The sequence below is a fragment of the Artemia franciscana genome, chromosome 9 (genome assembly GCF_032884065.1).
Source record: "Artemia franciscana chromosome 9, ASM3288406v1, whole genome shotgun sequence".
In the NCBI taxonomy this organism is placed as follows: Eukaryota; Metazoa; Arthropoda; class Branchiopoda; order Anostraca; family Artemiidae; genus Artemia; species Artemia franciscana.
This window is the reverse complement of record NC_088871.1, coordinates 44,842,530-44,865,308: the sequence shown is the minus strand read 5'-3', so window position 1 is coordinate 44,865,308 and position 22,779 is coordinate 44,842,530. Positions and strand designations below refer to the sequence as shown.

General features: G+C 37.8%; 1 protein-coding gene across 5 annotated transcripts in view; it reads right to left on the bottom strand.

Moving 5' to 3' along the window:
- Positions 1 to 22,779, bottom strand: part of LOC136031463 (kynurenine formamidase-like) — a 106,386-nt gene that overhangs the window by 75,614 nt on the left and 7,993 nt on the right. The window contains exons 4-5 of one of the 5 annotated variants that reach the window (XR_010618514.1): positions 17,419 to 20,842; positions 11,746 to 11,876 (exon numbers count right to left, since the gene is read on the bottom strand). The exons of 1 other annotated variant lie outside the window; for it this stretch is intronic. Coding sequence is in view for 1 of the 4 variants with exons in the window: in XM_065711081.1 (XP_065567153.1) it covers positions 15,846 to 15,872 (27 nt within the window). In the remaining 3 variants the exon portion in view is untranslated. Of the gene's footprint in view, positions 1 to 10,977; positions 11,152 to 11,745; positions 11,877 to 15,845; positions 17,022 to 17,418; positions 20,843 to 22,779 lie in introns of those variants that run through there. 3 more of the 5 variants (XR_010618513.1, XM_065711081.1, XM_065711084.1) reach the window with 3 other exon arrangements.

Here is a 22,779-nt window from a genome sequence, read left to right as displayed (position 1 = left end):
AATGAGGCGTGTGAACCACATTCGCCACCCTGATAATGTTTAGGTCGTCACATGGTATTTATCAAAAATAGGTAAAACTTTTTTTTTAATGATAAGCGAAAACTACAACTATTTTTCTTTCAGTAACATCTTTTGCCTTTATAATTGTTTCGATCTGCCAAACGGGATTTGCCGAAATATAGTTTTCATATGCACACTTACATACTGCTTAGCCTAGGATTTTCAAGTAAACAACAATCAGCCGTGTCAGGAAGATATAGAAACGCATGTCGCATTAATTTCATCTGTAAACAAACAAAACAATGCAGGTAAGTTTAAAGCCAGAGTTACACTTGAAGATAAAAAAAAGAAATTCTGCACAGCTGAACGGCCAATGACTAATTCTGCACATAATCCTTAATTTATGTTGATGATGTTAAACTTTCAAGCTTAACTTCCATTTCATTAAGTTTTAATGCTGCTTCTATTTTCAGTTCAAAAAAACGTTTTTTTTTTATCTAATTACCAGTCAAGGAGGCACACTCGTGCCTCTATAAAGAGGCGACACACGACAATGTTAAGCGATCTTCGGTTCCAGTGGTCGCAGAGGGATGGGGAGGGATGCATTTCGTAGCCCGAGCTCCAACTAAGAAACCTGCAAAATTTCATCCCCCTCCAACTTTTCCTTCATGGGGAAAATCTGGCCGAAAGTTTCGACCCGTCAACCCCAGCCCCCCTTTAACGTTGTCCGATCGGGCTGAAATTCACAAGTTTAGGTCCCCTAGGGCCCAGGAGCTTATCCGCGAAATTTCAGCTCGATCCGATAACTCCTTCCCTGTTTTCCAGAAACCACGCATAGCCACTTACAATTCATTTTCTTTTTTTTCCTAGACGCCTACAGGTCACATCCGACATCGGATCTGGGTGTACGAAGACTCATTCGATGTGGAATTCTCCGAGTAAGTGCCCTTGAAAGTTTCGTAGGAAAATCTTAACCCCCCAAAAGTTTCGACCCCCTAACCCCACCCCCCCCCCCCCTTTTAACGTTGTCCGATCGGGCTGAAATTCACAAGTTAAGGTCCCCTACGGCCCAGGAGCTTATCCGCGAAATTTTAGCTCGATCCGATAACTCCTTCCCTGTTTTCCAGAAACCACGCATTAGCTACTTAATTAACGTCTCCATAAGAGCCCATGTTAATTTGAAATTTTTAAAATTTATTGAGAAGTTATATTTACACACATGCAAGTGATTAGCTCAGTCGGTAGAGCGTGGGACTTTTAATCCTCTGGTCAAGGGTTCAAGTCCCTTACGGGCGGTTTTTTTTCACAACATCAACAAAATTTTGATAACACCTGGACAGCTTATCATTTGAGAGAATACAGAATATTAGCTTCTTATGAGCAAAAGAAACATTTCGGTCATTCTATCTATTTTTTCTATTTTATACAATGATTTAAAAGCGGGGGGGGGGGTTCCTCTCCTAATTCCTGTACGAGGAGTACAGGAATTATTAAATTACATCCACCATGGATTGTAGAAAAACGTACAGAATTAATATGAAAAAAAATTAAACCTGTACAAAAGAGTCTTTAAAAGCGGGGGGTTTGCCTCTCCTAATAGTCTTCTTATAGTCCTAATAGTCTGATAGTCCCATGTTAATTTTTGAAATTCTTAAAAGTTACGAATATCAACATTCAAATACATCAAAATAATCAGCTCGGCACGGCGAGAATGACTGCAAGCATCATAAAAATCCAGCTCCATTCCAGAAATTAAATTATGTAATTGGAAATTCTCCTTGATTGGAAATGTTTTCCAAACTGAACGTAGACGCCATCTAGCATATCAGAAATGAACTTCCTAAACGCCATCTGTCCTTTTTTGAGAGAAAATTCACAATTTATCTGGATAGAATTGTATCAGCTGAACTTGAGCCAAGCTAGGAAAGAGAGAATTTCTACAGCAGAAGATTAGATTTCCGAAGCTAAGTACCAGACTAGGCTATCTATCTTTTTGAGAAAGAGAAAGTTAATCTTTCTCTTGCCTCACCAGGTCTTTTCTACAATGCCAAGCAAAGCTAGGCAACTAAAGCAGAAAATGAAAAGTAAGTATGATGAGGAAAAACAAGAAATTAGCGAGATAAAAAGGAAATACTACCAGGAAAATAAGGACCGAATCAAGGAGGATGTAAAGAGCCGCTTTCAAACAAATGAGATGGCAAAGGAGCGTAACCAAACAAAAGCTTTGAAAAGAAATTTCAAACTGTATGCAGCATCACAAGATTATCGCTCAAGGAAAAAACAGGCAATGCTCACTCAGTACAACAACCACAAGGACAAATTCTCACAACTGTTTGGTGACTACTACAAGAGAAACAGGGACATTTTGACTGCAAAACTAGGGGTGATAAAAGAGATGAAAAATGGTACACCAACACCCCTGTCGCGAACCAAACATGGAAAAAAAGGTAATAAAGCGCCACCCGCAGCAGAAGCTACCAGCATCTCATTTTCTGCATGCTACTGTCCACGCACAGAACGCCAAGAGTCAGCAGCATTCAAAAAAGCTGTAGAACACAGAATGAAGAATGATGCAATTTTGTCCCAGAGATCGCGCGTGAAACAAAAGCGACACAGAAAGTATTATTTGGGAAAAGCGCGTAAAGTACAGAAAATGCAGAATCATTTAAAGGAGATGCAACAAGTTCTGAATATGCACTATTGCAACACGGAAGACTCGAAGGAAGCCATAAAATTGGAATTTGCACGTGCAAACAATGTCATAGAAATGGCAACAAATTCGCTCGCAAAGCGACATGCGCTTAATGCAGCAAAATGCGAAAAATTTCTCGACAACTTGCCAGAAGACGAACCCCCAACCCTCGAAGACTTTACAACAGCTATGGGTAATTTGAGACAACACACTGAGTACACGGAGCCATATTTTTATGAAACGGCCTACACTAACTACGGAACTAATATCTGTCGCGTTTGTAATTCTTTTTCAGACAATGTCTACACGGTTATACCCATCGACGAAGAAGGAAGCGCGAGATTTTTCCAGCAATCAGAGACTGAGACACCAGTACGACCCAAGCAAAAATGTTCATGCTTACCACCAAGTTGTGCCCCGGGTCGTGCCACTCCGCAACAAACCAAGCCCAGCAGAATTCACGACGCATGGAAACAATTTCCCTCTCCCAGTTCTAGCTTCGAATCCCAGTCCTCACAGGTTTCCCAGACCCACAGTTTGCCCGACTGGAATCTGCCGCCCTCTTTTCTCTTTCAGGAAGATTTTCGGCAAACTTGCGAACCATTTTTGGCGCATAGAATACCAGACTCGCGGAGCACCTCACGTACACTGCCTCCTATGGATTGAAGGAGCACCAATTATTGGCAAAGATCCTCGTGAAAAGGTACTCGAGTACATAAACAGTATTGCCACGTGCGAGATGCCAGACAAACTAAAGAGTCCGACGCTGCACAAGCTCGTAAACGATCATCAGAAACACCGCTGCAACACCTACTGTCGCAGAAAATACAAGAGAGGCAGAAACTGGGTTACCTACTGTCGATTCGGTTTCCCACGCCCAAAACATGATCTGACTGTTCTCCACGACATACTCGACTGCCTTGCGACAGGACGCGACAAAAAGAAACCGCGAAGACGAATCTATGATTTGAGACGTGACGAACACGAACGCTACATAAACGACTATCATCCTGCCCTGCTCTTGGCCAATCTCTCCAACGTTGATGTCCAGTACATTGGTCACTTGGGCTCAAAACTGCCCTATTATGTCACAGACTACATGACAAAAGCAGAGTCTGCAGAGGTCGATGCAATGTGGGAAGAAGTAAACAACGCGTTCACAAGCCTCGGCCAGAAAGCAATGTCCTTTCTCCTGAAAACAGTCAAGAATCGCCAAGTTGGCGCCGTTGAAGCAGCAGACAGACTCCTCGGAACAAAGCTGTACAGCATATCGCGCCAGTTTCGCTTCGTAGACCTATCACGCCACAGTGAACTAAAGAGAACTCTAAAAAAATACCAGGAACTCGAAGAGCTCGCAAAAAATAATCCCGACAGCGAAGACCTCTATGTGGCGCATTGGGTTGCAGACGTCTATCCAAACAGACCATACGACATGGAAGACATGAGCCTGTTCGAACTGTTAGCCTGGTACGAACGCGAGAGAAAAGGCACAGACGAAAAACTACTGCTCAGAGATGGATCCTTTTATTTGCGCAGACGAAAGGAAAAACCCTACGTAATCCAGCACAGGCGCGTGAATCCAGTGGAATCGGACGAAAAACGCGAGGAATACTATGGCATGCTTCTGAAGCTTTTTAAACCGTGGCGTAAAGAGGAGGACATCTGTTTCGATGGGAAAACCAACCATGAAACTTATTGCATCGAGAGCGATAACTATCCCACCATGGTCGAGTATCACGAGCGCTCTGTAGCAAAAGTACGAGAAGAAGAAGAGTTTGAACGCAAAGTACGAGAACGTGCAAAAGAACTCGAAGAGAAAGAGAAAGAAGCAGCACTCGAAGAGAACATGGACGACCCACAGAATGCAATTCAAGGCGCCGCCATAGATAGAGCAGCAGACGCAATGGAAGACCTTGTGAATGCAAATCGACGACTGCTCGACGCCAACACAAAAGAACAAGTGGCAAAAGAATATTTGTTTCTGAATGTTGACCAGAAACGTGTTGTTGACAAAGTGACGAACGCAGTCAAATCACCCAACAAGACAGCACCACTCCGTATGATTGTCTCAGGATTCGGAGGTACAGGCAAGTCAGTTGTGATAAAAGTGATTCGAAACATCCTCTGTCATCATTTCAGCAAAGACAAATGTCCCGTCATCGTTATGGCACCCACAGGACTTGCAGCATACAGCATCAAAGGAGAAACAATACACAGATGCTTCAGTTTGCCCGTCGATCAAGCAGGAACCTCCAAATACTCTGAACTCTACACTGAGCAACTGCTGACACTCAGGGCAATCCTACAGAAAACACATCTCTTCATCATTGACGAAATAAGCATGGTCTCCGCGCTCGCATTCATGTACATCCATCTGCGACTCACAGAAGTCATGAGCATCAACGCTGTCATGGGAAACGCAAATATGCTAGTCTTTGGCGACTTTCTACAGCTCAGACCTGTCTCCGCAAACCCACCGTTCAAGCAACTCACACGGCTGGAAATCAAAAATCGGATCGGCTCAATGGGAACATTTGATCTCTGGAGTCACTTTGAATATGACGAGCTCACTATTAACATGCGTCAGAAAACGGACACAGACTATGCCGACCTTCTCGCAAATATTCGCGTAGGAATTTGCACAGACAACAATCACGAACAGCTACAGCGGCGAAAAATCGAATCTAATCGCAGAGCAACAAACGAGGAGATTGCCGACAAGTATATCGAACTAGTGGCGCTTGGGAAAACACCAGTCATTCTCATGCCAAGAAACGTAGACTGCGGATCGGTAAACGAAACGCTACTTGCGAAAACCTCAGACAACATTTCCACCTTCACTGCCATCGATAGACTCTCCACCGTCCTCCGTGACAAGCGTATTGAAGCTGACGCTGCAGAAAACGTAAAGAGCTTTGAAAACGACAGCAAACGAACCGCCGGGTCAATTTCTCACCTCAAACTGGCACTCGGCGCTCGCGTCATGCTACAGCGAAACGTTAACGTAGAAGGTCTCGTCAATGGTTCCATGGGCTATGTTAAAGGATTCAAGATGACAGCGGCAAATATAGCAGTCGGCATACAAGTACAGTTCGACGGACAAGATAAAATCGTGGAAATCGAGCGTGAAACAGTGAAATTCGAGGCTCTCAAAGAGGTGTACTACACACGTAGACAGTTTCCTCTGACGCTGGCCTACACCATCACCATCCATAAATCCCAAGGACTGAGTCTACAGACTGCACTAGTTGACGCAGGTGATCGCTGTTTCGGACCAGGTATGATCTATGTAGCTCTCTCTCGTGTCACCATGAGCGAAGGTCTACACCTCATCGATCTTGACAGAAGGAAAATTTGTGCAGACACAGAAGCTCTAGTCGAGTACAATAGACTGCGACAAAAGTATCGTCCAGATCTGCCCCAGTTCGCAATACCAGAACCCTTCAAAGTTCCCACAGTTCCAGTGGCGAAACAGCAACCAGTTAAACGAAAACCGAGTAGCAGCACCAGCATAGACGTACCGCCAAAGAAATCCAAACCTGATGCAGCCAAAGATAAGCCCAAGACTAACCCAACTCCCGGACGGAAAGTGAAACCCACTACAAGTGAGGCGAAGAAAAAAGCGCCCACCAAGAGATTGAACGCGGAAGCAGTTGAAACCTCGTTTCCCACAAAGAAAACGCAGCACGACACAGCTGTCAAACAAAACTATCGCAGTGGCATTGGCCCGGGTAGAAAAGGCCTGAAAAATACAGACGGCTCAGCGTGCTATGCGAACGCAACGATGCAAAGCCTTTTTGCCATGCACTACAAGCTGTTCGAAGTACTTTCAGTTATGCACGGACCTCTCGCCGAAGAACTCAAACGATTGGCACTCAGTTCGCTCGGAAAGAATGAAACTATGGACACTGTGCGTAGCCTCCTGCCGCCACAGCACAACTACACAGGCAGAGATCAGCAATCGCTATGCGAATTCTGGTTCCACCTATTTGAACAACTCGACGCAGAACATCAAGCCAATGACATGAGCCCCCTTCGCTCCCTGTACCAGTTCAAGATTCATAGATTTTCTGTCTGCAGCACGTGCCAATGGTCCAAAACCGCATTGCACCCAGAAGGTACTCCAGACTGTCCATTTCCGATTCCAGGTGTTCTAAATCCCAACGAGCCTGCGATCAACGAAATTATCGACAACAACGACATTTCTTTCAGTTCGGTTCTAATCCCAGAGCAGCCCGGCGAAACATGTCCCAACGGTCACGTCACCAAACTGAGAACAGTCTTCACTCAAGCTCCTGAGTACTTGGCCCTCAATCTGGACAGACGAACACTCTGCCACAAGATTACGCGACGCGTCATTGACTTCGACCCGGAGCAAATTCTTTTACATAGAACAGATGACGCTGACCTCAGACACGGCAACATCTACAACCTCGGCACAATGTCATCAATACGATACCGTGCAATTGCTGTTGTCATTCACTCAGGGTCCAGCTTTGGAAACCAGGGCCACTACTATGTATACCGCAGAACACTGGAAGGTTCATGGTGCAAATGTAACGACTCTGAAGTAAGAGTTGCCAAAAACGCGTCAGAAATAGACTTTTCAGGTATGAAATTCATGATACTTCAGAAACTGTGAATCAGCCATTAACAGTACTTTAATTCTCGTTTCAGATTCCAGTTGCCATCAAATGTCACAAAACGTAAACAATCTGTTTCTCTAGAAACATCTGTCCACATCTCTTTTTTTAAAAACACCAAAACCGTCAGTGATCTGCCGCGGTTAGGCAGTGAGACTACCTTTTCTTCCCCGTAATCTGTTGTCTGTCATCGGTCAGAGCTTGCAAGCTTAAGAATCATAGTCAACCATGACACAGCACATCAGTACCAAAAAAAAACCCAAACACACAACAGATTACAAACAGTGACGCCTCATCGTGGCGGGGAAGTGGCAAAGGTTAGCATTTACGTTAAATGTCATCGTACATGAATACGATTATCATTTCAACCCGTGTATGAATACACGACTTTAAAATGCACTTGCAATATAAGTTTTTGATTGAATTTATGCAAGAAAATCTGATGATATTAAAAACAATATAGCTGAGGAGAGAATGCAAAATCCATATAAAAATCAACCCGTGTGTAGCAGTTTAATTTTGAAATAGAATATAACAATTCGAAATTTTAGCAGATCTCGACAACGATGAAATAATCGATGAAAGTGCCGAAGTTTCATCTGTTCCTAGTGTGACTATTGTGCAAAGTTCTGAACAAGTCGTTTTGAAACCTTTTATACAAAAACGACCTCAGCCATTCACTCGTCTTCAACGCCCAAGTTTGCCAGGAAGAATCAATGACTCACCTCTTCGTCAAAGACAGCACCAACCCACTCCAGATCCACTCCTAAGTGAAAGTGATTCTGACTATTATGATGAAAGTGATGATGAAGTTGTTGACAATTTTAAAGAAAATAAGTTAGAAAAAGTCAAGATTGTGAATGGACGTGTAAGATGCTTCGATGTGGGCAATTTCCCCCATTCTGGTAGCTGTAAAAAATTTATAAATTGTGCACGAGTTGACTGGAGCTGTAAGATACATGTCCAAAAGAACTGACTTTTGACCCTGTTGGGGACTTTGCAACTGGGGCAATCCTCAGCGATGTCCGAAATAAGTGTGATATAAATGTGCTTTAAGTATATATTTTATAGCCTTTAAGTGCTCATTGCCAATTTTTAGGTGAATTTTCAAATGTTTTGAAGAAGTTTAAGTTTTTCTCGATTTAATGAAACGTGGATATTTACTTATTTTATATAAATAGTTGCTAAATAAGATAAATAATATATAATTTACTATAATTACCTAAAGATGTTTCCTATATGAGAAGGCATTTTTAGAATAAATTCTTTATTATAGGCTTTTGGACGTAGCGATCAAAATAAAAGTGTATAATTTTGTTAACACCTGGACTGCTTATCATTTGAGAGATAACAGAATATTAGCTTCTTATGAGCAAAAGAAACATTTCGGTCATTCTATCTATTTTTTTTCTATTTTATACAATGATTTAAAAGCGGGGGGTTGGGGGGCGGCAGCCACCCAACTTCCTCTACGAGGAGTACAGGAATTATTAAATTACATCCACCATGGATTGTAGAAAAACGTACAGAAATAATATGAAAAAAACTTCGTTTTCTTAAAGAGTTAAAGAGGCTGCGTCCCAAAGTCGAACCTTAAAACGTACAGGAATTAGAAGAGGCAGTTGGGGGGCTGCCGCCCCCCAAACCCCCCACTTCTAAAGACTCTTTTGTACAGGTTTTTTGTTTTTTTGCTAACCCCCCGCTCTTGGCTTCGGAAAGGCCCTCTTTTAATTAACAAAAAATTGAAATGAATGAATAATGGAATAACTTCGAAAAATGTTAAACACAAGAGGACAGGAGAACCATTGCGCCGAAACTAGTAATTAGTAACAATGAAGTCCCCCCACAAAAAAAAAACCTGTACAAAAGAGTCTTTAAAAGCGGGGGTTTTAGGGGGCGGCAGCCCCCCAACTGCCTCTTCTAATGCCTGTACGTTTTAAGGTTCGACTTTGGGACGCAGCCTCTTTAACTCTTTAAGAAAACGAAGTTTTTTTCATATTATAAAGCACAAGGGATGACGTGGCCTTTTGATAAAACCGCACTCTTCTTGCTTTGAGGTCTTCGTTGTGTTTATTTGGGGGGGAGGGGGTGGGTCATTTCTTCTCTCATCGTGATTTCTTCTTGTTTCAGGATACAGCTGAACGGCCAAAGACTAATTCTGCACATAATCCTTGAATTATGTTGATGATGTTAAACTTTCAAGCTTAACTTCAATTTCATTAAGTTTTAATGCTGCTTCTATTTTCAGTTCAAAAAAATTATTTTTTTATCTAATTACCAGTAAAGCACAAGGGATACCGTGGCTTTTTGATAAAACCGCCCTCTTCTTGCTTTGAGGTCTTTGTTTTGTTTTGTTTTTAGGGAGGGGGTGGTTCATTTCTTCCCTCATCGTGATTTTTGCTTGTTTCGGGTCTGGTTTGACACTTAAACACTAAGCTGATTTCTTTTTATTTCAAGCTTAAGTTTGCTAGGGGGAGGTTCAGAAAAATGTACGTTTTTATTATTTAACTTAAACCATATCTAACTCCATGGAGCCATTTTGGTGGACTTGGATGACAAGAATGCTGCCATTTCCTTATAGAGTTGGATTGCCTCAAAACACAGAAAAAGATTAGTATGAAAATTAGCTCTTGGTTTTTATTGACATTTGCCGCTTGTTCTGGTATATATTCTAACCGCAAGAATTAATGGACGTCCCTCCCCTTTACAAGATATAATTACATCCAGACACCCAAAAGCCGCTACTAAGAACAACTGATCTTACTTCCCACCGAATTCGGTTGGGATCCTACGTCCTATTCTAGAACATGGCTTAACGACAAGAATTTAAGATCCTCTTTCTTCTCCTCCAAAGATGTCAAGTCTATTCCTGACACCAAGAACTGGGATTTAGCAACCCTTTTAGTCAGGGGCGGATCTAGAGCAAAATCTTTGGGGAGGCCAAATTTCACAACCAGCGTATTTAAAAGGCACAACCAGGACGCTATCTACTCCTTCCTGCTATGTTCGGTTAGGTCAAACATTCCCTACTGACATACTTCCCGATGAAGAAGATTTAATTTACCTTTCCTGTACTGAAGTTTTATTGAGTCATGACCCCGAAAAGATTTAACAAGGACACTACCTCTTGCTCCTCGTTAAGCCTGGTTCCAATCTTGTCACCTTTCTGGTTTACGTTCTAATGACTGATTTTTGAGACCTCTCCCCCTCCGTAGACGATGAACCGGTTCAAAAGCCCAAAAGATAAACTAGGACACTTAACTTGCCTCCCAAAAAAGTTGACTGAGCTGAAATAACCATCTCTGATTGATCTTAAGATGACGAAAATAATTAATTCCATCTTCCCACGGTTGTACTGGATATGGACTCGCCAAAAAGCTTAATTAGGAATACTCACTCTTAATTACTAAAGAATTTTGTTGAGATCTGACATTCCCTTCTACTACACGTCCTGATACTACATGACAAGAACAAGAGACCCTTTCCCAAAGATTTCACCGGTCAAGGCCGACAAAAGACATAATTAAGACATTAGCTTTTACTCTTCACGAAGTTCGAATGAGACTTAACAGCCTTGTTTGGCAGATGTCCTACTGACAAGAATTTCTAGGTGCCTTTTCCGGGCTGAAAAATTTCACTCACCTCAGACAAGACTCACAAAATTTGAGGTTTCACCGTTATCAAGCTACAGGCCGCTGATCATGATAACTTAAAAGAGAAGAAAAAAAAACTGTGCTTGCACTAATCTTGCTAAGTAACAGAAACAAAAAAAGACTGTTATGTTCTTTTCATATGGCTGGTTAACACATATCAATCACAAATAATTCATGACTGTCCAAGAAACTTTTTAAAGCCTACTCTCATTATCAACTTTTACAAAAATTCTTCTACCAAGGTCTTCAGGCGAAGTGCTTGACGCCTGAAACCACAGACAAATGTATTTAATACAAACGTCCAATTAAAATAATTTCATAATATCAATCAATTTGGTGCTTGTGCTCGTCTATCCTCAATTTCTCAGGCTTCTAGTATCCACGAACGTCATCGTGCATACCCCATTGCCACCCGAATGCTGGATTCGTTATTTTAACATTTTAAAATATTATATACTTTTTGTTTGTACCTGAGAGCTAGCTTTGATGCCTCTAGCCCTATGCTTTATTATACTCATCCAAAGATAATCAGCCAAAGATAAAACCTATAAAGTGGTTTGCCATCCTTTTTCTGGCATCGATAATTCGCCATTCAGTTCCATTCGCTTTGGAATTGGCAAGCACTCCCTTTATTTCTACTTCAGAAAGATCACTGGGTAGCCATCTTTCCAGAAGTAAAAATGTACATTTTTACTGGGGTATCTTTTCCAGAAATAAAATGTACACGTACCAATGATGATTTTGAGACGTACCTAGTCCGTTGATTTTGAATTAAAATCAAGTAGGTGTAGTCATCAAGCCATGGCTAATTGTAGAAAAAGCCAAGACAGATAGTCCGAGTGAGTGAGTGGGGCAACAACGATTCTTCAACCAACGTCTCATTAACACCTGAAAATACCTAGAATAGTATTTTTCAATCTTCTAGAAATGCTGATGTTTTTACAAAATGCGGGAAGGGCTATAATCAAAGAAGGGCTATAATTGATAAAGTTAGTTCCACACATGAAGCTTCAATACCTATTAATATGCTTCGGCAACAACCCTGTGCGAAGACGGGGCGGGGGAGGGCATACAGCACGTCAAACCTACTCACCTTGCATATTCTACCTGAGGTTGCTATCGTGAGGCTGTGTCAGTTCTGCCCAGTAGAGAATTAACATTCTTGGATGAACCTTTTACCGCGGTCAGTATGATCTAGTGGGTTTATTCTTTTTCTATTTTATCATCTTGCCCCAATACCTAGACACAAGCAGTGTTTCCCCTTTCTAACCTTTTTTTGAGGGGGGGGCCTCCAAAATTTCCCTGAAAGTCATCGTAAATATGTGAAAGAATAACACTAAGAAAAACAGTTAATTTTGTGTCCCCAAATTTTCGTCGGGATTTCAAAGAACCTGATTTACTTTTTTGGACATTCAGGGATAGCGAGGCAATGGTTAACATACTTAAATAGACCAACAGAACTATTTATAATTCGGCTTAGCTTATGTAAGTGCTAGAAATACAGAGTCAGACATTATACTAATGCGGCTTAATTTGTTCGGAAGTGCAAATTGACCTTAGACAAGGTTAGCCCGGCCGTGCATTAATTTGAATTATCCCCCTCCCTCATTGTCTTTTTGGGACCATCATTAGTAACTGCAATTTTTTTCGGGACAGGATTTTACATTTTATGGTGAATAATAAAAGAAAATAGTCTTCATTAAAATTGATTTTTGAAGTTTTAGTCGATTTTTAAAAGGACTATTAAGATACTCCATTGGATGGAAGAAGGTTAAACATGAGAATTCAAGAAGATATATTTCAACTAATCCAAATACAAATCAATGCAAAAATATATTTTATTGTACACTTGAAGCTACTAAAGTAACCCAACAAAAATCAAATAAGTAAAAGAAAACAAAGAACAGTGAAAAACACAAAAAGTAGAAACATGTACGCTAGACAAAAAAATAAAAAATTTGTGCCACCTTGTTTTCAATCGTCGACTTTTTTTCCACATCAAACGAAAAAAGAGATTAAAAATACCCTTTAATTAATATAAAGTAACATTTTTTTAACAGACACGCTTATTAATTCAAAGTCCTGTGGACTTTGATGCTAAATTTATCAACGAAAAGGAGAACATTTACACTCGAACATAACATAAAATTTCCACCCATGTAAAAATGTAACATGTAAAAGTATATGTGAACGAAAATAAATAAATAGCATACAGATATAAGAAATAGTCTGTAAATACCTCAGTTGAAAAATAAAAAATCGCTTGCGGAAATACGAGGAGCCACCTAGGAAAACTTACATATGCGTGGAGAGAACCAATGGAGCTACATGGAATCATTAAGTACTTTCTATGGAATACTTTGTGGGAGACCTTAAGAAAACAAAACTCATTAATTTGACTCTAGGTCTTCTCTTTGCATGCAAAGTAGGCAAGTGTACCATTTCTAGAATAATTATCTCAGAATTCCCAAATTTATTTCTTGGGGTATCTCTTTCTTTCCTTTCTTTGCCTGATCGTTGGATATGTTGAGGTGGTATAGGGCGGAATTACAAGCTAATTTTAAGCTAACTTTAAAAAAGAATTACTGGGATGAACCAAATTTATATTCCTGTATTGTTGAAATAGTTTATTTAACTGGCAGGATCAGGTTACAATACTTTTAATAGTGTTAAAAGTGGTCATTAGAATGTGAGCAAAAGGAAAATCATTATAAAGGAATAAAATAATTAAAAAAAGGAAAGAATAAGCAACTAGTAAAAAAGACACACGGAAGACAAGCAACTAGAATTGGAGTTTCGAAAAAGAAGGAGCAAATGATGATGAAAACATTAATGATCAAAAATTATTAGTGATAAAAACATTAAGATGTAGTAAAATCTTTAATTTTTTTTTGTTTTTTTCACAAAACGATCCAAGAAAAATTCAAAAACGGTCAAAGAAAAAGTTATTTCTTCTAAGCAAAAACATTAGCCTTCAAACTGTTTAAGGGTTATTATTACCATTATTTATTAACCAATTCTGCAGTTTCTTCAAAAAATGTTCATTCTTAAACAAGGGTTGTTTACAGTAAAAGCCATTAATTGCCAATATTTATTTGTCTATTTAAAAACAATCATGGTTACCATTTTTCAAGAACAACAGCGATTTTAATACAAAAAAAAGTGTGTATAGGGTCGGAGTCGTCACATTCAAAATTTTACAAAAATTAAACCCCAACATGGCCAATCTTAATTCTACCATTTACAATTTTTTTTTCTTTTTGCAGGCTAAGTTATGCTTTTATTTTTCCATTTATTTTAGTCGTTTTATTTCTATTCTTTATTTTTATTTTATTTATTGTCTTATTTTTATTTTTTAGTTACTTTTTATTTTACAGGCTGTTCCGTGACACTAGTGACAAAAGATGCTTTTTGCCCATATTACTTTCCCAAGGGAGTCACTTACTGTTCACATCGACCTATTTTTTTTATTATTTCTGTTCATGAAAAATTAGATAACTTCGAAGACCACACTGCCTTTCCATGACGAAAGTAAAACAGTTCAAAATAGGGATGATACCTTTTTATTGACAGTGAATAGATATAAAATTATTTAACTGGATATTTCGAACACATATACAGTGTTCATCATCAGCAGTAAAACTAGAATTCAGTTTTACAGAATTCTAGTTTTACTGAATACTGAAACATCAGCAGCATTACTGCTGATGATGAACACTGTATATGTGTTCGAAATATCCAGTTAAATAATTTTATATCTATTCACTGTCAATAAAAAGGTATCATCCCTATTTTGAACTGTTTTACTTTCGTCATGAAAAATTAGGATCTTAAATAGAAAAAAATTCTAACCAGGCAAACACTCATGAAAATTGGTAACTCCAGGAAATTCTTTTACAAAAAAAAGATTAATTTCACTGAACAAAATCTTAGCTTAAAATTCATAGATCTGTCTACCTTTCGGATAGAAAAATTTCAAAGATACAGCAACTCTATTTTCCTTACTTAAATACAAGTTGCAATTTTTTTTTTTTTTTAGCTGGGCTCATTAAAATAGATATTATATGAAAATAAACGTTTCTATCAAAATAGAGATACGCACAAAATACATCTTGGACCCGTGTTTTCTAGCATGTATAACATAGCTTATGGTATGCATATACGAACATAACTATATAATATGTTAACTATATGTTACATGTTGTGCCCTAACTATATGCTATGCATATATGAAATTCGAATCAATATACAAAATCGTACCTACGGTTAGCAGATGGAATTTTGTTACTCACTTCAGTTAAGTAATTATAAAACTTAACATAAAATCTGCACTGAGAGGGAATGGGGACAGGGTTGCCAACCTGGCACATTTCCCTGCGCCAGAACACAATGTCATAAAAAAGTAAAAATAGTGACACATTTAAGAAATCTAGGACATAAAAGGGACACATTTTGCAAATTTACGACATAAAACGAAACATTCCCCAACTGGACATATATTACGGCTAAAAAAATGTCACTTTTCACCAAAATAATGCTTTTGGGGGGGGGGGGGGGTTCTAGCATTCATGTTCTGACAGAGATGTCGTGAGTAAAAGGTATTCTCCAAAATAAGGAATTTACATGTTTATATGAGTTTCGTCCTTTCATACAAAGTCGTTTTGTACGAAAGTTTTATATGGATTTTTTTCGTTTTCATTATATTTTTGGTCAATAATACAATAGGTAAAAAAAAACTCTAGTTTTTGAGATTGGAAGATGGACACGTTTTGGCTAAAAATGACCCATTTTTCGATGATGAGGGAACACAGTGATGGACCAAAAAGTAGGAAACCCTGGATAAAGGGTTAAACTTACTGTTCCAAAACTACTGCCTGCACCCATGTCGTGGAACCAGGAGTAGCCAAAAGAGTAGTTTGGAAGAAATCGCACGCTCTCCTGGGTTGGCAAAATATATCTGTGAACTAAAAATATTACATTCTAAATAAATATACCACTTATCAAAGACAAAAGTGGTATAATTTACCCCTTTCCCTTAAAAAAATGTCTAGGGTACCCATAAGTAGCGTTAAAACTAACGATTTAAGAGCAATAGAAAAAGCTAAAGGTGACATTTTAGCCATCGCCTAAGCAAAGTGATATATTTTTCTGTCAGACTATTTTTTTGTATCTAAATGTATCGACCTTGAAGCATCACTTACTACTTTTAATATTTGTTTTGTTGTTATTTGTAGCTTTTTCCTTTATTTATTTTTATTTCATATGTTTATTTATATTGTATGCTTATGTTAGATTCAAGCTATTGTAGTGAATAAAAATATTCTCTTCTAGGTCTTATTATGACGAACACTTCAACAAAGTTAGTCATAAGAGCAATGACAAGAACTGCCTTTAGGTACGACTTAATAGTAAGATTTGATAAACTATAAGAATATATATATATATATGAACAATGGTGAGTATTATTCTATGAACAAATTAAAATTGTCTCTAGGCTACCACTAGAATTGCACTATCATTTTGTTCCTCAATCAGATCAAAATAATCACAACAAAAAGGCACTGTAATGAGAAAACACTGGATACATCAGGAAAAGTATGCCAGCTCCATTAGAAAAAAAGAAACAAAAAAACACTATAACCTACAAATAAAATCAAAGATATATAAACTACACAATGCTGGTGTACAAGTAACAGAAACATAATAGATAGAAACGCAATAGAGAAAAAGAATCATAATAAACTATACAGCGCAGATGTATGATTTAACGTCATAATAATCCATAACGATATCTACCAAAAAAGCGAAATTCCACCAAATATATGATTGTACATTCCCGTTATCAAAGAGAGCAAATTGCACTGTATCCATATTAAATAACAAATAACTGTATTGAACGTAATACACAAAAAAAAATAACTGACAACTTGAAAGCAAAGCTTTCATTCTTTTTGGAGGGGGGTCATGGTTGGACGTATTGATTTTATTCTAACTAAACAGTAGGTAAAAGTAATATTTATTCCTGTAGTACAGCAGTACCAGTTGGGAAAGAGAGGGCAGCTGCATATCTGTATATATGTATATATATATATATATATATATATATATATATATATATATATATATATATATATATATATATATATATATATATATATTGCCGTGAATGCTCGAAATTCAGAATATTGAAATTCGCCGGTGAATGTACGAAATACTTTTACCCCCCCCCCCACCTCGAATTTGAAAAAAAACTTCCGCCATTTAGCTTTTATTTGGGGTTTAAGCCACGAAAACAATAATTTGGAGATTAACTTCAGCGCCTGGGGATCCCCTTCCCCCCCCCATAAAAAAAAACAAAAAACATATATACTCCACATAAATCATGTCTGTTCCTAATAACATACAGAATGTAGAAACTTCAGAAAAGTACCTTTCCAAGATGATTATTAGACTTTCTACAAAATAGATTCACGACATATGCAAACAAAAAGACTATGATAAAACTATTCGTTTGTCCTGAGATAAGATAAAACAACATGTCTTTATTTTTGGAGTATAGACAACTAAAAAAACAGCAAATTCAAGTTCATTCCGTCAAAAAAAAAGAAGTTCAGTGACATCTAGCATCCCATGGGAAAATATGATGGTAACAGAAAGGCTGTAGTATAAAGCAGGTTCGGAAAAAACTATACTGTTAAGTTAGTAAGGCATACGAAGCACCTTCAAAACGTAATAGAATAAAGATACAGTCCGTAACTTTAACTTGTTCATTTACTAATCCAATTAGTAGCAAGAGGCGGCCAAGCGTACTATTATTATTTTAGCCTTAAAACAAAGAAAGTCTTCTATCTACCCTTTATCTGCGCCCAAGAATTAAAAGTTTAAGGGATCTATGCTTCTAACATTAAATATTGAACAAACAAAATTATGAATTTGAAGTTGGAATCTGGATATGAATAAACTAAATTAATTACCCGAGTCTTTCAAATTTACAAGTAGGACAATATAACAAATTCACCCAAAGAAAATAAATATTTTGTAATGTATTGCAGTGTTAATTTATGGCAGATATATAAGGGAGTAAATGTTAAATTCCCGTAGAAAAATTAGAAGTTGAGCTCCTTTAACTTTCTTTCCAAAAAAATGTCTTTGACCTTACAGATTAATACTAAAATTGGGCAGACAAAATTATACAATTAAAATGGAATCAGGATATGAATAAATTCCTGACTCATAAATTCCTATAAATTCATAAATTCCTGAGTCTTTCAAATTTACAATAGTATAATCCAAATTTACCCAAAGAAAAATTATTTTTCGTACGCTTTGCAGCGTTATTTTAAAAAGAAATTGAAGTTGAATTCCACTAGCTTTCTTTTCAAAAATATGCCTTTGACCTTGCGGGTAATACTAAAAACTGGGCAGAAAAATGAAAAATTAATAAGGGATCCAGACAAAATAAGCTCTGAGTTTCAAATTTAGGAAAGTACAATCCGGTTTTACTAGATTAAAAAAAATGTATATAAATTATAAATTTGACAAAAAAATTCAAAATGAAATATGGAAAATTTATTTTCCCTAGCAATGCAGAGGGCTGAATTTTTAGTCAAAATCTCAACATTTTAGAAAAAAAGACTGAGCTTAAATGTTATTATATTTATCAAGATTAGGAAAATTTTCATTGATAATTTTTATAACAATAAAGGGGTATAATTAGTTCCTAGTAAAAAAGAGACTTGACTAGTTACAATTTTCGGTTATATATAAATGCTAAAAATTGTCTAGCAAAAATTTCTCTAGTGTCCGAAGCCCAACAACTTCTTCTTAATTTTTACTGTTCCTTTTTCGTCCTTTGGCAGTTTTACCCTTTGCAAGGATGGGGAGCTTATCAAAATAGGAGAGGATTCAGATTCCTGTTTGTCAATTTTCTTTCTCAGGGCAAAGTTCAACGGAACACTAGTATTTACTGCATAATAAACGTTTGCGTTAGTGGGGAGGGCTATCTCTCCCTTAGGCGTCAGCTGCACCAAACAATAATCTTCTGGAATCCCATTTAAATCATGTTTCAACATTGCAGACCGTATAACCTGTTGAGTTCTATCACTGTTTTTCACTAGAACCCCTTTGTAAAGATTTACGCCATCTACTTCACTGGAATTTGTTTCTAAAGACACACGAATAATAAAACATTCATCAATTTTAGCTTGATTATTCATAAATGTTTTAGAGCCACTTTCGTTAAGACTAGTACTATTATTGCCACTTGCTAAAGAAGACTCGAGAGAAGGTATACTGCTAGTCGAAGAAGACGATGAAAGCCTTGGAAAGAGTTTGTTCTCCGTGGATAAAGTGTCGCCATCTGAATGACGAGGACTACTTGACAGACTAGATGTACTGGCTATAGAGGCAGATTTTTTGTGTTTATTCTTTCGCTTTTCAATGCATAGAGAGTTGCGATGAGATTCTATTTGGCAAGATAGATCATAAGCTTCTTTTTCATCAATTACAACTATACTATCAAACCATTTCTGAAAAGTTGCGTCATTTGTAAAATTGTAAGCTTTGGTAGCACCCTGGAGGAGTTTTATCTGAGCCAGTATTTCAAACTCTTTCCTTCTTTTATCGAAATTTATAAGGTTGTCATAAAGAGTATCTTGCATAGCAGTATCAATCATTGTTAGATCGGTGAGAAATGTGCCCAAATAAGGAATAGTACCAAATATAATAGTTGAATTGCTAGCTTGCTTTTGTATAGCTTTCACAATTTGACGGTCGTTTTCACCAACAGTTTCAGCAAATTTAGCTGTTCCTTCGCGGACTAATAATTCTCTTTGGGTTATTTGATTGTTTTCTTCACTAAAAAGCCTTGCAAGTTCTTCAAACACTTCCACTTTCTCACGTGCAAGAGCTGCCCACACGTTCCTTAACCGAAAAATTGGATTGGACTGCAGCCCTGATATTATTGCTTTAAGTGAGGAAAAATTCTTTAACATCCGTAGCTCTTGTGCTACGTCAATCCACTTGGCAATTATTTTCGCACGTTGAGATGGCTTAAGTTCAGTATTCACTAAAATTGTGCTGATGACTCTATATGATATAGCATTGAACTGATCTACAGTAGCTACTACAGAACTAACGTCTTGGGGATTGGCAGATCGAGGACCTCTACTTGATGCTCTACTACCGGAGCGAGACCGGTCTCGATCTCTCCTTGACCAAACTGCACCAAGACACTGATGAGGTACAACCTTTCTAAATAGCTGAGTGTCAATGCTGGTTAACTGTTCTGCAATATGTCTTTCTGGCAGTTCTAGCAACATTGAGACAGTACTATCACAGTCTGGCAGTTCATTACTTAAGGCTGACGAGCAATTCAAATTGCTTTCGAATACGATACGATCAAATGAATGCACCCCTACCTCACTCATCTCCTTTTTAAATTTTTCTAATTTATGCATTACTTTAAGAGTTAGCTCACAATCTGGCATAAAAGACGTACAAAAATCAAGAAGCTCATTTATTAACTCAAACTGAGGATCGGTCTTAAAATCCTCTGGGTAAGAGTCAAGCCAAACATGGAGAACGAGACGCAGTGTCTTCATTGAAGCTTCATATAGGCTATCTCCTATGCGTGCTCTATCTTTTTCAAGCCTCTCAAACCTCTTGATTATCAGTCTGAGAACCGTCCGTGAACTGGCAAATGTTCGGTACGTAGCTAGGAATATGTTGACAAACGATGACTCAAGTTCACCAGTCTCGGATGTTAATGAATCAACTAGCTTTTCGAGAGAGGCAGCCTTGACCAAACGAATGCGCAACGTCTCCCATTCGAGGTGAGATATATTATCTTCATTCTAAAAAAGGAAAGGAGAAAAAAAAACATAAAAATTTAAATCAGTTCAGTAATCTTAAAGACGTTGGAATGTAAGACCTTCGAAAACTTTTACATTAAATATGCTTTGTTTTTGTTTTTGCCAGAATGCTTCTTATTGAGCTAGTGAATTATACAAGCCATAAGTTCTTTCATCTAGCTTATGGCCAAAAGAAAAGGGGTAATTCACACTATGAGATGCATTCTCCAATAGTTTGTATTGAAAAAAACCTGAATATTTTCTTACAAGCTCAGTAAAGTCAAGCAAGTCACATGACGTCGTGTTGGTTCTTACTTATCTGAATATGCCTATGGTAAAAAAAGATAAAGAATACGGCATTAGAATTTACCAGGAGGGTCTAAGGTAAGGGTACAGATATGGTACTTTCATTAGGAGATTTTAATGCCCAGGTTGGTACAAATATGGATAGATTTTGTCTTAAACCACTTAAATTTGGTGTAGGAAAAGAAAATAGTAATGTTTACAGACTGCTACAATTTTGCAGGTAGAGCAATCGAGTTACACGAGTTACAACAAATACTGCACTTGGTCATAAACTGATCCATAAATTAACACGGTACTCAGAAGATGGTAAGACAGTCAATCTTACCGATTATGTTATTGTAAACAGAAGATTACAAGAACACTAGATACTAGGGTGAATCGGAGTTCTGTTATTGATGTTAAAAGTTTCACCCTCTACCCTCTAGAGACTAGATCCCCTCTAGTAATACCCCTCTAGTAATACCTTTAGAACCATATAGTAGAAAGCTAAAATTTGCGAAGAATAATTATCTTCCAGGAAGTTATGACATTGGTAGTCTCCAAGATGAAAATTTTAGAGAAACGTTCCAGAAACAGTTGAATACTAAACTGCTGAGTCAAAAATTGGAATGCTGAGTTAAGTATTGGACAATGTAGAAGATGGATGGAGTAATTTTAGGAAAATAGTTTTGTGAAGTAACAGGTGGGGTCTTAGGGAGGAAAGTTAGAACCAAGCTAGGAATATTGTTGAAAATGCTTCAAGTTTAGCAAAGAAGAGGGGCTTGTATAAGAAGTATTTGAGTGACAGATCAAATGAAAATAAGAGGAATGTAAGGAAAGCAGGGAAAGCATTAAAACATGAATTAAGGAGGTGTGAAGTAGAGGTCATGGATAAAATAGCAGAAGATCTAGGAGATGCGGCCAGACGTAGTAATAGTAAAATATTATATTGGCATGCTGAAAAACAAAAAGGGAATAGTCAATCTGGGCTAGCCCCAGTTAGGGTTAGGAATGGGGCCAGAATTAATGATACAGAAATCCCCAGGTGCAGATTGTGTAGTAAATAAGTTTTTTCTTAATATGGTGGTTGTGAAATTAGAGATAAATTATCATTGAAAAGGAGGATGTACCTAGCGAATTTAGAACTTAGCTTAAGCACCTCAACAAAAAAATGATGATTATAGCATTAGCTTGGTTTCTGTAAAAAGCAAATTACTTAGTACGATGATAGTTTTTGGACTAAAAAATGCTTTTAGGGGGGACAGAGGGGCCATTTGCCCCGGATGAAGAAATTTCAGGGGTCGCAGAGTAGGGAAAGCATTAAAACATGAATTCAGGAGGTGTGAAGTAGAGGTCAAGGATAAAACAGCAGAAGATGTAGGAGATGCGGCCAGACGTAATAATAGTAAAATATTATATTGGCATGCTAAAAAACAGAACGGGAATAGTCAATATGGACTAGCCTCAGTTAGGGTTAGGAATAGGGCCAGAATTAATGATAAGGAAATCCCCGAGTGCAGATCGTGTGGTATATAATTTTTTTTTAAAGGTGGTTGCGAAATTAGAGATAAATTATCTTTGAAAAGCGGGATGCATCTAGCGAATTTAGAAAAACTTAACTTAAGCCCCTCAATAAAAAAAATGATGATTGTAGC